Below are 15,000 nucleotides of genomic sequence, written 5' to 3'. Positions count from 1 at the left end.
TAGGAGAGTTACATACATAGAAGGAATACAAAAAAGTTATATAGCAGAGATTTCACTCATCCCTATACCCACATCCCAACCTCCCCAGACCCTTAAAAAACAAACCCTAAGTACAGCCCCCATACATATGTGCTACACACACACACACACACACACACACACACACACTCACACACACTTGACTACAGGTGCGACTACAGGTCGGTGGGAGTGTTTTCAGGGGGGGGGGCGATGAGCTGAGCTGTGAGGTCACACTGAGGTGTTACTGTACTGCTACTGTACCTGGAGTTCCAGCGTAGCCCTTGGTCTTGGTCTGGTCGTCGGCCAGCTCCACGGCCAAACCAAGGTCAGAGATACGCACGTTGCCTGGGGAGTAAACATCGGGACAATGTCAAACAAACGTCACGCGTCAGCCCCGCGCAAGTACGTCCTTGTCCTCGTTGAATGGACGTGAGTTGTCTGAGAGCTGGAGAGTGTGTGTGTTTGTGTGCGTGGGTGAGCGTTCATGTGTGCGTGCACGTGTGGTGTGTGTGTTTGTGTGTGTGTGTGTTAAAAACAGGCCTCTGAGTGAGTGTTTCGTTTGTTTGAGTCCATGCATGCGTATTTGTGTGCGTATACATACGTCACTGAATGCACGTCTGTGTGTGTGTGTGTGTGTGTGTGTGTGTGTGTGTGTGACTTTACCTTCGTTATCCAGCAGCACGTTCTCTGGTTTGAGGTCCCTGTAGATGATTCTCTTCTGGTGGAGGTGTTCCAGGCCCTGGATGATCTGAGCAGCGTAGTAACAGGCCCTGGGCTCCTGGAAGCCGGGGTTCTCCTCGTCCACGTTGTAGATGTGATACCTGAGAAGGTACAGGTGACAAACACACACACACACACACACACACACACACACACCTTGGTAAACGCTCACTTATTTCCGGAGTTGTATGTTGAGGAGAATGTACAGAGAGGTTGGTTTGTGATTTGGTCTGCTGGTGGTGGTTGAGTGTGACTGATGTATTTGTGTAGGTGTGTGTGTGTGTGTGTGTGTGTGTGTGTGTCTCACCTCAGGTCACCTCCATTCATGATGGTCATGACCAGACAGAGCTCAGTCTTGGTCTGGAAGGCATAGGCCAGCGAGACAATGAACCTGCTGTGGACGCGTGCCAGAATCCTCTTCTCCACCATCGCCCCCTATAGGAGAGGAGGGTCAGGGCGAAGGTCATTCAGGTCATTATTTGGCTGCATGGAAAGTGACCAAACCACACACATACATACAGTACTGCACATACACACACACACACACACACAAACACACGCACACACACACACACACACACACACACACACACACACACACACACACACACACACACACACACACACTGTCCATCACAATACCAATACTAGAAATAGTGCTCAGAGAGCACAGATCTCCGCCCATGAATACATTTTGTGGCTGTGTGCGCGCGCATGTGTGTGCGAGCAGAACATATTTTGGTATTACAACCTTCCAACGTCGAGATATGGCTGTGGCTTTGTTCTAAGTTTCGTTTTCATTCGTGGATTCGGCCCGTGTACCCTCCCTGTGATTCGGATCCACTCTGAAATTTAAGGGTTTGTAAATTGGCCTATGCTTCACCCCTCCACCAAGTTTCATGAAAATCGCTCTAGTAGTGTTTGTGTAATCCGGGTTTTAAAAAATGAATGGAGGTGAATGGCTGGCCGTGTTTGGGCGGCCCGTGGACTCTCCCCGTGCTTCGGATCCACTGCAAAATTGAAGGGGTTCTAGGTCGGACCATGCTACACCCTTCCACAAAGTATTGTAAAAATCAGTCCAGTAGTTTTTGCGTAAACCTGCTAACAGGCATCATCCACCCACACATGCCAACGAAAATAACGTCTCGTCCTGCACTGTCGCTGGGGCAGAAGTAGTTACCACATCTGCCCTCTGTAGCATCTGTTCACTGCATGTTGAAACCTAACAGTGTCCCTGTCGTAATCCAGACCTGCTCCATTTCTAAACGTAGACTGACGTGACATTTCATAAGGAGCTCAACAGTCTTTCTAATGCCGCAGGGTGCTTATCATGTAAGCCACATGTACATCGTGCTCAGCCGGAGATCCACGAGTCTAGTTTTACTGACCACCCACCCAGCCACCTGCTCTATTGATTCACCTTCATTGATGTGTTAGTGAAAGATAGAAATCAGTATTCCCATGTATTCATTATTATCATAGCGCACATATGGAGCCCAGTTATTCATGTCCACAACCATGTGTGCCAAAGAAAGTAAGAGTCCGCACACTGTAGCTCCCATTAAGATTATTTATGGACAAAAAATATATAGAAGAGACGTTTCGAGCGACAATGCTCTTCCTCAGACAACTGAATAATAAACATAGCCACACCAAACATTTATATGGTATCTAAGGGTCACATGACCCTAATGGGCTAGACAATTAACCCCTTTTCTTTAGACAGGCGAAACCCATTGTGCTAAGTAACAGGGTCACCTGACTCCTGGTACAGTTCACTCAGTACATTAAAAATACCTTTGAGACAAAACTACAAAGTGTGTACGGTGTGGATTATTCGGGAGGGATCTACAGCACAAAACCTGTACTGACCACACTGGTGTAATGACCTCATAGCATTCCACATAGAGTCACTCTGGATGACCGACTCACTCTCAGTTTCACCGTCAGCCACGACTATTATCTGCCCGACACTTCCTCCTATCTCACTCTATCCAACGCCACCTCTAACCAAGACGTACCACGCGACGCTTCACTGCCCAGAACTGACTGCAATCTAATATCGTCCATCCAAGAACGACTACAGGATGTCCTTGGTCACCGTCGCACACCACTACCCAGCCCTCCTCTGTACCTCAGACACCAAAATGTATCATAGCGAAGATTTAGAGAAGACGAGCGCACCGTAACACTGCGTTAGGCCTGAAGGGTCTTACGTAATGAAATCCCTAATCTGGAGAGCTGTGACTTTCTGCTGAAGGTCAAGGTGCATGTCTGCATAAGTCTGCATGTTAATCTGCCCGTGGTTATTAAGTATCGCTCATCCAATAGAAACTAATCAGGACTGCACAGAACTGTAGTAGTAATCAGTCATTTATTATCATTTATTTAGTAGTCATATATAGTAATTTATGCACATAAAAGTAAATAAATAACAATAATGCAGAAAAAACATATTGACAGAAAAGGTGTCTTAACTTTAGCTTATTATTAACTGTGAACACAGACCGTCAACTGTTAGAACGGACTCATTTGATGTAGCTCGCTATTGGACATGCTAGGCATCTGGACGTTGAGCTTGTTTTTGCTAAAAGGAGATAGATTTGTAGTCTTTGTATTTAGATAGATGTAGTCTTTGTATTTCTACTGAGGTTATGTTCATTCAAAGACCTACAGTACAATGCAATAGGAGACCTGTGTATCCTTTCATAATAAATGATATACGTAGGTGAGGTCCAGTCAGTAGTGTACAGTAGTGAAGTGTGTATGGAGGTATACAGAGTATACCCACCTCTTTATCCACAGACTCACAGCATGCCCATTTCTTATCCACCACGGATGTAAAAACTGAACAATTTCAGAATATTTTTACTATTACAGTATACCAGCTACTTCAGTCACCACTACACCACTGAATTCAGTTCTCATAAAACAATAACACCCATCTCGATTACCACACTACGATTAAAAAACTACACTACCCATCAGGCCGTTCGGCCTCCAGCCCCTTCACATGAATTAGAGAGAATCCCCTCCCCCCTTGCCGTGCGACCCGCTGCTCTTACCGCGAAGCCTTTCCTCTTCTTCAATCTCTTCTTGTTGAGCTTCTTGCACGCGTACAGTTTCCCCGTGGCCCTCATCTGGCAGGCCGACACCTCCCCGAAGCCGCCTTTCCCCAGGACGCGGAAGTCCAGGAACCACTCCTCGCACATGGGCTGCATCTCCAGCCACTTCCACTGCAGGAACCTCTTGAGGTACATGCTCTCCTGGAAAAAGGCGTAGGGCGCCTCCCCGAGGAAGTCCAGCACGGCGTCCAGCGTCTCGTTGAAGAGGTCGTCGGCCGCCTCCTCTTGCCTTTCCTTCACCTTGGCGATGCAGTTCTCCGAGAGAAAGGGGCAGAAGTGTTTGGCATCGGGGTCTAGGTAGCGGGACGCTATCTTGCTGGCCTTCTTGGCGCGTTCCTCGTCCTCCGACGCGTTGTACTCCTCGACGTCCTTCCACAGGCGGCCCGGAGCCTTGTACTCGTTGTTGGCCTCCAGGAACTCGTGGAACAGCCGCCTGCCGATTGGCTGCTCCACGCACACGCTCCGGAAGCTGAGGTCCAGGGCGTCGCAGAGGTGCTCGCACACCCTAATGTGGGGCAGCTTGAGGCGCGAGAAGAACTTCTTGTCCCGGTTGGCGGCGGGGCAGGTGGAGCCGTCGAAGCTGCCGCGCGCCGAGATGTAGGCCGAGTTGGCCACCACCGTGGTCAGCACGTCCATGATAAACGACGCGGAGCAGAGGTGAGAGGGACGTCCGAGGTAGAGAAAGAGTACGCGAGGGAAGGGGGGGTGGGGGGGGGTCGCAGGGGGGTGTGAAGAAGATCAGTGTCGTGTGACGAGAACGAGCCCCAGCATCCGTCGTCTGGAAGATGACCGGCAGGCAGAGAGGAGAGGGAACGTGAAGACACGCGGAAATCCCAAATCCTGGAAATGCATGAGGATTTCCTCCAGACGGGGTGATCCAGTTGGAGAACGCTTAGAGGATGTGTCGGTCTGTCTGTCCCGCACGGAGACAGGACAGGACAGCAGGCGTTTACAGACGCCCCTCACTAAGGCTGGGATAGACCTAGAACTGATAGGTTTAACGCCTGCCACTCTCTCTCTCTCTCCCTCTCTCTCTCTCACACACACACACACGCATCTGCCTGACTCAACAACTTCCAGTAAAGACTTGATCCACTAACTCCATAATACCGTACCCTGTGTTATGAGTACACTGTGGACAATGAGAATGTGTGTCAGAGAGAGAGAGAGAGAGAGAGAGAGAGATACCGAGGAGGAAACAGAGAGATAGAGAGGGAGGGAGAGAGACAGTGGAAGCATTCATACAAGTTGTACTGCAGGTTTTTTGGTGGGTTGGGGTGGAATGTCTTGAACGTAGAGCTAGACCCAGAGCAGAACTTCATCTTAGTGGGAATCTCTTAGTAATTGGCACCATCCCATGCCACCATTTTACAACCAGTAGCTAAACAGAAATGAAATGGCCCTATCTCTAATCCAGGGCCAACATCTTTGCAGCAAGATAATACAGCAAATAAAATAGCTTGAACAGAGGTAAAACATGTCCACGGGGATAGTGATGCAACGGCTACAGCCATTTCTATATGTGACGTGTGTGTGTGTGTGTGTGTGTGTGTGTGTGTGTGTGTGTCTGTTCACAGCATGAGATTTAGACCAATCAGGAGTCGGAAATACCCTTGCACACCAGGACTAAAGGGAAGTAGAGATTGTTCATAAAGCTACACTGTTTGCTTCACTACATGGGTGGGATTTTCTCATGACCATCCAACGCGGTCATACGCAGAGCCAGACAGAATCAGCAGCTAAATCCCCACGTTTGGAATGAACACTTTCCAAACGGAAGCGAAAACACTTTATCCCGTTATCGCAAATCAAAGCAAATCTCAAATTCCGTGCCATGTCATAAAGGTCTTCATAAGCCTATCATAGGGGCCGTGAGGGTTATAGCAGAGACTCCACTCCCATTTAAACTACTATTCATCGTTCATCTTGGGCCGACTCTGACCCCTCAAGGTGACACAATGGGTGTCCCATCCTGACTTTCGGCCATATCCACGTGAAGGTTGGCCCTTATCGTCAACTATAAATGGGCAGCCAAAGAACACACACACCTTGCTGCAGAGAGAGTGAGAGAACGGGAGAGAGAGGACCAGAGGAAGGAGTTTGGACGGCCAAAGAGCAGTAAGAAACCGACAGGCAGGGAGGAACCTAAAGACGTAGTGAAGGAGCGGAGGATTGTGGGATAGACAGTGGAGGTCAATCGGAAATTCCTCACATAGAGTGCTGATTAGGTGAGGAGCCCGGGTATTTTGGGGTGGTATCTGCACACATCTACACCCCCCCTGGTCAGTCAACAACAACAACAACAACAACATGGCGACTTTGAAGGAGAAGAGGACGTGCGGCCAGCGCTGTGAAGACTTTGGACGCTTCGTCTGGAACCCTGACCACGGGACCGTCATGGGCAGAACGCCACTGAGATGGGGTAGGTGCAGAAGGGAAGGGGTGTGTGTGTGTGTGTGTGTGTGTGTGGAGGGTGTCATGTTGAGTAATACTGGAGTAGAGTGGCCAGATCACCGTGCGCAGTTGGACCCCTGTGCCGTAATGGTTCTTGCTTGTGGACTTATGATCTCTCCTAAATCTTCAGAGCAGGCATGGACACACACACACACACACACACACACACACACACACACACACACACACACACACATTGGTGAAGCAGGTCTACAGTAAGGCCTGACATTGCCTTGTCCTTCTGATATCAGTGTGTGGCAGTGCATTTAAAGTGTACTAGTATGAACATTAGATTAGTGAGATGGATGGTGGAGTCGGGGTGAAGAGATAAGACTGTTTGTGAAAGAATACGGAGGAAACTCAGTGCCAGCTGGCGCCCTCTGTCTGACCCCGTGGTCAGATTAACCAGAGAGGTCATGTGCACGGGCAAATTTACAACCGTCATTTCATTTGAAACCTTTATTTTAACTCGTAAGGCACTGAGGTTTCCCTCATTTACAGTGACGATTACATAAAGACATAGACAGAAATCAACGAATACACTCAATAAACAAAATAATCAAAATTAACAAAGTTGGTTAAGACGGCTACAAGTTGACACAGTGGTCGGAAATCGTACTTTTTAAATTAGGCAAATAACGGAAGAGCCTCCAACTTCAGAGTACGTTGAAGGACATTCCATGTGTTTGGAGCATCAAAGTAAAAAGCTGTTTTTCCAAGTTCAGTGCTCGAGGCACCCTAAAAACAAACCACTGGATCGAGTCAAGTAGGTCCCAGGATTCCATTCTAAAAAAAAGAAGCGATATAAGGAGGTAGCTTACAATAAGAACTTTAAAAATAAACAAATATGTGATAGTGATATAAGGCCAACCTTCCTTATCATACAGGACACAATGGTGAGTATCATCTCTCTCACCAGTAATCAATCTGAGGGAAATGATAGACCGAGTCCAGCTGTTTAAGAGTTGAGGCAGCAGCGTGTCTATAAATTATATCACCACAGTCTAAAACAGATAAGAAAACTGCTTCAACAATCCTCTTCCTACTAATCAAAGGAAAGCTAGATCTGTTTCTGTACAGGAAGACAATTTTCTGTTGCATCTTAGAGGCTAGGTTATCCACATGAAACTTAAATGAATTAAATGAAAATTTTCATCGAGCCACAAGCCAAGATATCGACACTCTCTCAATGCAAGCTCCACTTGCAGTAGATATATGCACTTCATCATAATCAATAATCAATATTTCTGGCTCTAGATAACAACATACATTTAGTTTTACTAGCATTAATGACTAATTTAAGATTAATAAAAGCTTCCTGAAGAGCATTAAAAGAAAGCTGCAAGTTCTCAGGGGCCACTTGAACAGTGTCAGTGATTCAATATCCAATAGTAGTGTATCATCAGCATACAAACAGACATAAACACAGTCATTCTTTTACCACACTCGTAACCATGACTGGAACTTACAGGGATGTCAGATGCTTTCCCCAGCTCTGAAAACCTGCCTTCCTCCCAGCCACTTGTCAATGGAGGCCACCTTGATCTCTTAAGCATGGATTTCTACATTCAGTAACAATGAACTACATGGTTATGAAATGCAGACAACTAAAGCACGGCGTTTTAGCCAGGTCTCAATAACGAACGCTTTCATGTGCTGCACATGTTCAAAAACATGTGTGTTGATGATGCCCAATGAGACATAATTCTCTGAACTCTGGACTAATCTCAGTAGCTACACTCAGCACATCAGCACCTTATATTCAGGCTATACTTGGTAAAATATACATCTACAACTGTATTTATGAATATACATATCAGATCAGATGTTGTATCTTGTGTCTATAGATGTATTGTTTCTCTTTTTTTTAACCTCTCTATAGTGTGTGCACCATCTAGGAGATAACAGAAGAACATTTCACTACTCGTTGTACCTGTATGATGTAGTATGCGACAAATAAACCTGACTTTCACTTTGATCATTAGAAACGAGCCATAGGCCTACGCAATTATATCCGTGGCGAACGCAGCATACACATTTTGTAATGGATCTTTGATGAATGTATCTCTCTCTCTCTCTCTCTGCTGTAGTCTTCATCAGTTCGTACTATTTGGCCTTCTATGTGGTGATGACCGCCCTATTCTGTCTGTGCATCTGGGTACTCCTGTACACTCTGGACCCCTACGCTCCGGACTACCAGGACCGGCTCAGCTCGCCGGGTAAGAACCGGGTCACCCCTCAGAGTGGTGATAACAGTACCCACTTATGCAACGACCACTCCCACATGCGTGTCCTCCCTCCTTGCACGTCTTTTGTCATCATGTCCGCTCGTATACCCCTCAGTGGGTGTGTGCACCGTGTACGTGATAATAGTGTTGTTGAAGGTTAACGTGTAAAGTGGTGAGGTATTAGATTACGCAACTTAACATAACTTTCCATTGACGTCAACGTGGATATACTGATCTGACCATAACTAACCATGACGAACCCTGTAGGTGACCTTCAACACATTTATCTTACACTTCCCTCTCTCTCTCTCTCTCCACCCCTCCGCCCACCTCTCTCTCTCTCTCTGCCTGAGTGCAGGGGTGATGGTATGGCCAGATTCGTACGGCGAGGATGACGTGGAGATCACCTACAACATGTCAGACAAATCCAGCTGGATGACGAAGTCCAACTGCCTCCGAAACTTCCTGATCCGTCAGTGTTGATTCTGTCACCTCGTTTGGTTAAACGCCTGGAAATACCCTACCTACTCTTAGGATCTTATCAGGGGGGCTACTGTACTCTAGTCTGAAAGTGATGCGTTGCCCTGTATTTACTGACATCATGAATCATTATGTTCCCCTTTCTCTCTGTTCATTCTTTCTTTCTTTCTTTCTTTCTTTCTTTCTTTCTTTCTTTCTTTCTTTCTTTCTTTCTTTCTTTCTTTCTCTTTCTTTCTTTCTTTCTTTCTTTCTGTCTCACTTTCTTTCTTTAATGTCTTGACTTCCGTTCTCCCTCTTTCTTCTAATAATTATGTTCCCCTTTCTCTCTCTGTTCCCTTCTTTTTCCTTGTTTGTTTCTTTCTTTCATTTCTTGACTTCCTTTCTCCCCCTTTCTTTCCCTCCCTGCTGCCTCTCCTGCCTCTCTCCCTCCTTTCCTACCTCAGCCTACAACGGCACAAAACAGAAGCATTGTAACAACTACAACTGCACTAAGGATCACTACTTCATCCAGGACCACTTCCTGGCGCCCAAGCACACCAAGTGGGCGTGTCCCTTCACCCAAAGCATGCTGGGGGCCTGCTCCGGCCTGACCGACCCCACCTTCGGCTACAACTGCTCCATGCCGTGTGTGGTCATCAAGATGAACAGGGTGCGTCCACCAAACAAAACGCATAAGACAAGCAATGGCTGGGCAATGAGACTGAATTGGTTCTTTGTGCTGCATCCACACAAACTACAAAACTTACGGTGCTTCAAGATGGCGGATGTCAGTGTAAAGACACAATGAACATGATGATCAAAGATGTTATGTATCCTCCAGATCATCAGCTTCCTACCCAACGAGGGGACGGGCATGGCTCCACGTGTGAACTGCACTGTGATGGTGAGTAAGGGGACAACAGGGATGTGAGGGCCCATTAGTCAACTAAATCAAATCAAATCAAACTTTATTGGTATAGCGCAATGATAGACATAAGGTATAATAGTTCCAGGGCTGTTTCTGATGAATGCATGTGTGTGTGTGTGTGTGTGTGTGCGCGTGCGTTTTAAACAGTCTGGAAAGGAGAATGTGGCCAAAATGGAGTACTTCCCCACCAATGGGACCATTGACCTATCCTACTTCCCGTACTACGGCAGGCTGGCACAGGTAAACACAAGGCTTAATATGTCAAACAATAATAGGCCTACATTTCTGTTGCAAAACCTTTTTTTGCTTGCTGAACACAACAACTGCTCACATCCACAATATTTTTGTGTTGTGAACGTGAATAAACCCTGCAGCTGTGTTACCCCCCCCCCCCCCACACACACACACATACACCCCCTCTCTCATGCCTCTCCCCTCCAGCCCACCTACATCAACCCGCTGGTGGCTGTTCGCTTCAGCCTGGTGGGCCAGATGAAGGCCACGGTCGAGTGCCGGGTGGTGGCCGACAACATCGCCTACCAAAATGTCCACGACCCGAATGAGGGCAAAGTGTTGTTCTACCTCACGGCTGAGAGATAGGACAGCAGAGCGGGGTTAGAATGATGTGGGTTAGAATGACCCTCTCATCCATGCAGTGTGTAGAATTGGAACAAGTCAAAAGGGGGGGGGGTCAACCAACCTGGCAACCCAGGGGGGGTTCACCCAACCTGGCAACCCCACCACCCCATATTATAAGGTAAGATTTAGATGTATTATATTCACTAGGAACACAATGCGAGATGACTTCAGAATGTAAGACTTGGAACTTGTACAATAGCAATGCTCATTTAAAATCAATATTTGAGAAAGTTCAACTCATTTGTACCTAATGAATCTTGCGCTGCCCTAACCCACACACATCAGTCTAACAGTTACTCAATCCAAGTCAAGACCAGCACCTAAACATCTCGAGCAGCTCAGGGTCACAAATTAGTACATTTGAGAAATCTCCTTTATAATATTAATATTTATGTAAGTGCACAGAATGACAAATGGTATATTATCCGTTGCATCTTTGGCTAAAAAATGATGTTGCTGTAGCTTGCGACTAGTGCAACCACTATTCAGAATGCTTTGATGAAATATCCTGATTCAAACCTTTCATTATTTGATCTGTTTCATATTTTCATTAAACTGTAAAAAAAGAAAAGAAAAAAAGAAAAGAGTAAAACATTCTGTTCTGTATAAATCCAAACGTCTTTCATCTGTATTGACAATATAAAGTGATATGCAACATTTAGACATGTCCTGGATTTCCTTGTTGGGGTGAAAGGATGTGTGTGTGTGTGTGTGTGTGTGTGTGTGTGTGTGGTGCTCTGTGGTCCCATGTGTCTCTGGTTTGTTCTGTAGCTGGTGAACACTATGGGCGTGTGTGTGTGTGTGTGTGTGTGTGCGTGGTGCTCAGTGGTCCCATGTGTCTCTGGTTTGTTCTGTAGCTGGTGAACACTATGGGCGTGTCCTCGGTCCAGACTCATTAATAGGATGTGTGTGTATATGTGTGTGTGTGTGTGTTTGTGTGCGTGGTGCTCAGTGGTCCCATGTGTCTCTGGTTTGTTCTGAAGATGGTGAACACTATGGGCGTGTCCACGGTCCAGACTCATTAATAGGATGTGTGTGTGTGTGTGTGTGTGTGTGTGTGTGTGTGGTGCTCTGTGGTCCCATGTGTCTCTGGTTTGTTCTGTAGCTAGTGAACACTATGGGCGTGTCCTCGGTCCAGACTCATTAATAGGATGATCATGATGATGCGAAGTTCTATCCTCTAATCCTGCTGACTGCAGGGTTTGTGTTACTGATAATCTCTCACACACACACACACACACACACACACACACACACACACACACACACACACAAATAAACATGGGCACAGAACACGCTCACTCTCATCACCCCGCCAAAGTTAATGGAGGGCTTTGTCGTCATGGCAACGTGGGAAGGTGGGGAGAGAGAGAGAGAGAGAGAGAGAGGGAGAGAGAGAGAGAGAGGAGAGAGAGAATACTACTACAGCGTGCCTGTTTCTTACCAGAACCTTCCTCATGGTGTCGATGAAGTGTAGGAAATACAAGTTCCCTGATACGAGCATGTACATCCTCTACTGTGGGTAGGTAGGTACACACACACACACACACACACACACACACACACACACACACACACACACACACACACACACACACACACACACACACACACACACACACACACACACACACACACACACACACACACACACACACACACACACACACACACACAGCCAGAGGGAGTATGACCCCATACAAAGGATCTTGGAGTTCCAGGGTACTCTGTGATGAAACAACACTGCCCTCTACTGGGGAGAAACTGCCCCCAAATACCTCCAAGCCTCATGTAGTCAGGAGGAAATAAAACACAGACCATCTTTAGAACACCCCCTTCTTATTCATAAATAATGTATGTGCATATTCCAACATTTTGTAAAACAAGACATACAACATGATGTTACATACGGATGCATGAAGAGAAAACTCCACCCAAAGAAGTACAAATGAAAAAATCCTTGTGCTTGGAATCCCAACACTGCTGCACTTCTCTGAGTATATAACAGCCTTCTCACTAGATAACATAAATAACACCGATCTACTGAGTAGTAACACTAGCTTCCCTGGCTAAATAAAGGTCATACAAAAACATAAAATAAAACACTTCTAAATAAAGAGGAATGTCATTCGCAGTTGACAAATTCAGGCAATTGACCCGGTACCATATGCTTGACAAGGAAGTGTGACTTTCAGCACAGTCAACGTTCAACAGTTATTGGAGTGACAGAAAACACAAAAACAACGATGGGATAAACAGCATCAAATGCCGTTCAAGTGCAAAATGGCAGTAAGTTCAGGTCAGCGTTAGATTAGTTATATACTGACCCTCCTCTACAGCTAGACATTCGAACACAGACTGTAAACTGTTTTTCTCTGTGTACCATCGTTCAGCGGACGGACCCGGTGTCACATCCAGTAGCCGAGGACGTTATAGAATTCATTTTTACGATTTAGAACAGAAATAAACCCTTAAAGCACAGGTGTCCCTGATTGGTCCTGCCCCGGCAGCTCCGTGTCCTCCTCGCGGGCCGGGTCCGGGGCAGATCCGGCCCAAACACTGAAAGCAGACGAACACGTTCCTTCGGCCTAAATCTAAACACCACTAGTGTGACGTCACAACCCAGTAGCCGTCGCCATCGGCGATCCCCGGTGAAAAAGACAATCTAGAGACTACGACTCAGACGGCGCCGGAAACACGCGGAAGTCCATTTTCTCACGACCGTTCGCGGTTAAACCGACGGACGCATGGTGCCGTTTGGTCGGGACGCCGGTCCGGCGAGAGGTGGGGGGGGGGTCAGGTGAGCACCTTGGGGCGGGGCACCCACTTGTGCGTGGCCGCCCTCCAAAGAACCGGCGCCAGGAGCAGGCTGAGTGTGGTGACACTGAGAACCAGCAGGTACACCTGGGGAGAGGAGGAGAGAGGAGGAGAGAGGAGGAGAGGGGAGGAGAGAGGAGGAGAGGAGGAGAGAGGAGAAGAGAGGAGGAGAGGAGAGAGGAGGAGAGGGGAGGAGAGAGGAGAAGAGAGGAGGAGAGAGGAGAAGAGAGGAGGAGAGAGGAGGAGAGAGGAGGAGTGATTTGGAGCAGGGGTTCCAAACCTTCCTTTCCCAGAGCCCCACTAACTTTTTTATTATTTTTTTATTATTAGACCTTTATTTAACCAGGTAAGCTTATTGAGATAAAGAATCTCTTTTTCAAAAGCGACCAGGCCAAGAGGCAGCAAATTACAATACAAAAAGTTACAATACAAATAGCATACATACAATAAATAAAATAAGCTCAAGTTATAGAAGTATAAAAACTGATTTAAAAGCAGTGACAAACCCCAATGCCTTCAAGTTCCTTATCCTTGAGAATGTCAACTAAGCTGTCAAACGGGAAACTTACACCGGATGGAATTTGCGCCTCCTCCCCTCTCCCCCCTCGCAAAATCTCTGTGAGCGTCCGGTCTGTGTGTGTTCACATGTGCGCAAATTCCATCAGGTGTAAGTTAGGGTGCAATGAAGCGTTTCGCCAGTGTAGCAGTAATATTCATGTTGACACAATTCAGTCTCTGATTAATTTCTTGAATTTATATGCTATTGTAGTGATGTAAATACAAGGGTTTTTGACCCTTCATCAGATATGATCACGTTTTTTGTTAAAATTGCTGTGTGACATGTCAATAACATGATTCTTTGTCTAGCTAATATTAGGCCTCAAATTGTCTGGGGCCTGGCCCCCCCCCTGCGATTGTTGGCCCCCCTAAGGGGGCCCCGGACCCCATGTTGGGAAACCCTGGTTTGGAGGAGGAGGGAACGAGAGAGGGGTCGAGAGTGAAAGGAGCTTGTGTGTGAGAGACGGCGTGGGCGACCCCCTGACCTCTCTGGAGATGATGCCCGCCCGGCGGGCCCGGCTGCCCAGGACGAAGGAGAACTCGCTGACCTGCGCCAGGCCGGCCGACACGATCCAGCGGATGTGCCTGGAGCCCGGCGGCAAGATGGCCGACAGCACCAGCACCGCCATCAGGAACTACAGAGAGAGAGAGAAGAGAGAGAGAGGGAGAGAGAGAGAGGGAGGGAGGGAGGGAGAGAGAGAGGGAGGGAGGGAGAGAGGGAGGAAAGGGAGGGAGAGAGAGAAATGTGGAGGAAGTGTTGTGGAAATACAATTTCTCAGAAAGACAGATAGAAATCGCCTCGTTTCTCTTCAAGCGTAAAACTAGTATTTTTCATCGACCTTTGCAAAGGGGGATGTTTTTACAAGCGTGACGACAAATTGTAAGTGAAAGGTTGTGTTAGTGTCTCAATCCACTAACATCCACCCCCGAACATGTATTCTATTTAGTGGAAGCACATTCTCTGCACTCTCTCTCAGCATTTTATTTCCACCCATAATGCTTTGCAGTTCTTGGTGCGTTTCTCTGCGTTTTATTTTGGCATGCTGAAAGC

The 15,000-nt window shown here is 47.0% G+C and overlaps 3 protein-coding genes across 3 annotated transcripts in view; 1 reads left to right on the top strand and 2 right to left on the bottom strand.

The window, feature by feature from the left end:
• Positions 1 to 4,502, bottom strand: part of grk1a (G protein-coupled receptor kinase 1 a) — a gene marked incomplete at both ends in the record, with an annotated part of 8,384 nt that extends 3,882 nt beyond the window's left edge. Inside the window, 4 exons of the mRNA XM_084446914.1 lie at positions 283 to 366; positions 685 to 842; positions 1,049 to 1,176; positions 3,807 to 4,502. Of these exons, the coding sequence (XP_084303040.1) occupies positions 283 to 366; positions 685 to 842; positions 1,049 to 1,176; positions 3,807 to 4,502 (1,066 nt within the window). The remainder of the gene's footprint in view (positions 1 to 282; positions 367 to 684; positions 843 to 1,048; positions 1,177 to 3,806) is intronic.
• A 1,674-nt stretch (positions 4,503 to 6,176) lies between these two features.
• Positions 6,177 to 10,535, top strand: LOC311315817 (potassium-transporting ATPase subunit beta-like; the record flags this gene model as incomplete). Its single annotated transcript, XM_084446514.1, has 7 exons — positions 6,177 to 6,288; positions 8,411 to 8,539; positions 8,907 to 9,020; positions 9,472 to 9,677; positions 9,849 to 9,911; positions 10,083 to 10,175; positions 10,377 to 10,535. 7 exons carry the CDS (start codon positions 6,177 to 6,179, stop codon positions 10,533 to 10,535), a joined length of 876 nt encoding a protein of 291 aa, XP_084302640.1.
• Positions 10,536 to 12,415: 1,880 nt separating this feature from the next.
• tmco3 (transmembrane and coiled-coil domains 3) overlaps positions 12,416 to 15,000 on the bottom strand; it is a 14,261-nt gene continuing 11,676 nt past the window's right edge. Inside the window, exons 14-15 of the mRNA XM_084446924.1 lie at positions 14,435 to 14,584; positions 12,416 to 13,478 (exon numbers count right to left, since the gene is read on the bottom strand). Coding sequence (XP_084303050.1) covers positions 13,371 to 13,478; positions 14,435 to 14,584 — 258 coding nt within the window. The 3' untranslated portion in view covers positions 12,416 to 13,370. The remainder of the gene's footprint in view (positions 13,479 to 14,434; positions 14,585 to 15,000) is intronic.

The sequence above is a fragment of the Borostomias antarcticus genome (genome assembly GCF_949987555.1).
Source record: "Borostomias antarcticus genome assembly, chromosome: 12".
In the NCBI taxonomy this organism is placed as follows: domain Eukaryota; kingdom Metazoa; phylum Chordata; class Actinopteri; order Stomiiformes; family Stomiidae; genus Borostomias; species Borostomias antarcticus.
This window is presented reverse-complemented; position numbering and strand designations above follow the sequence as displayed.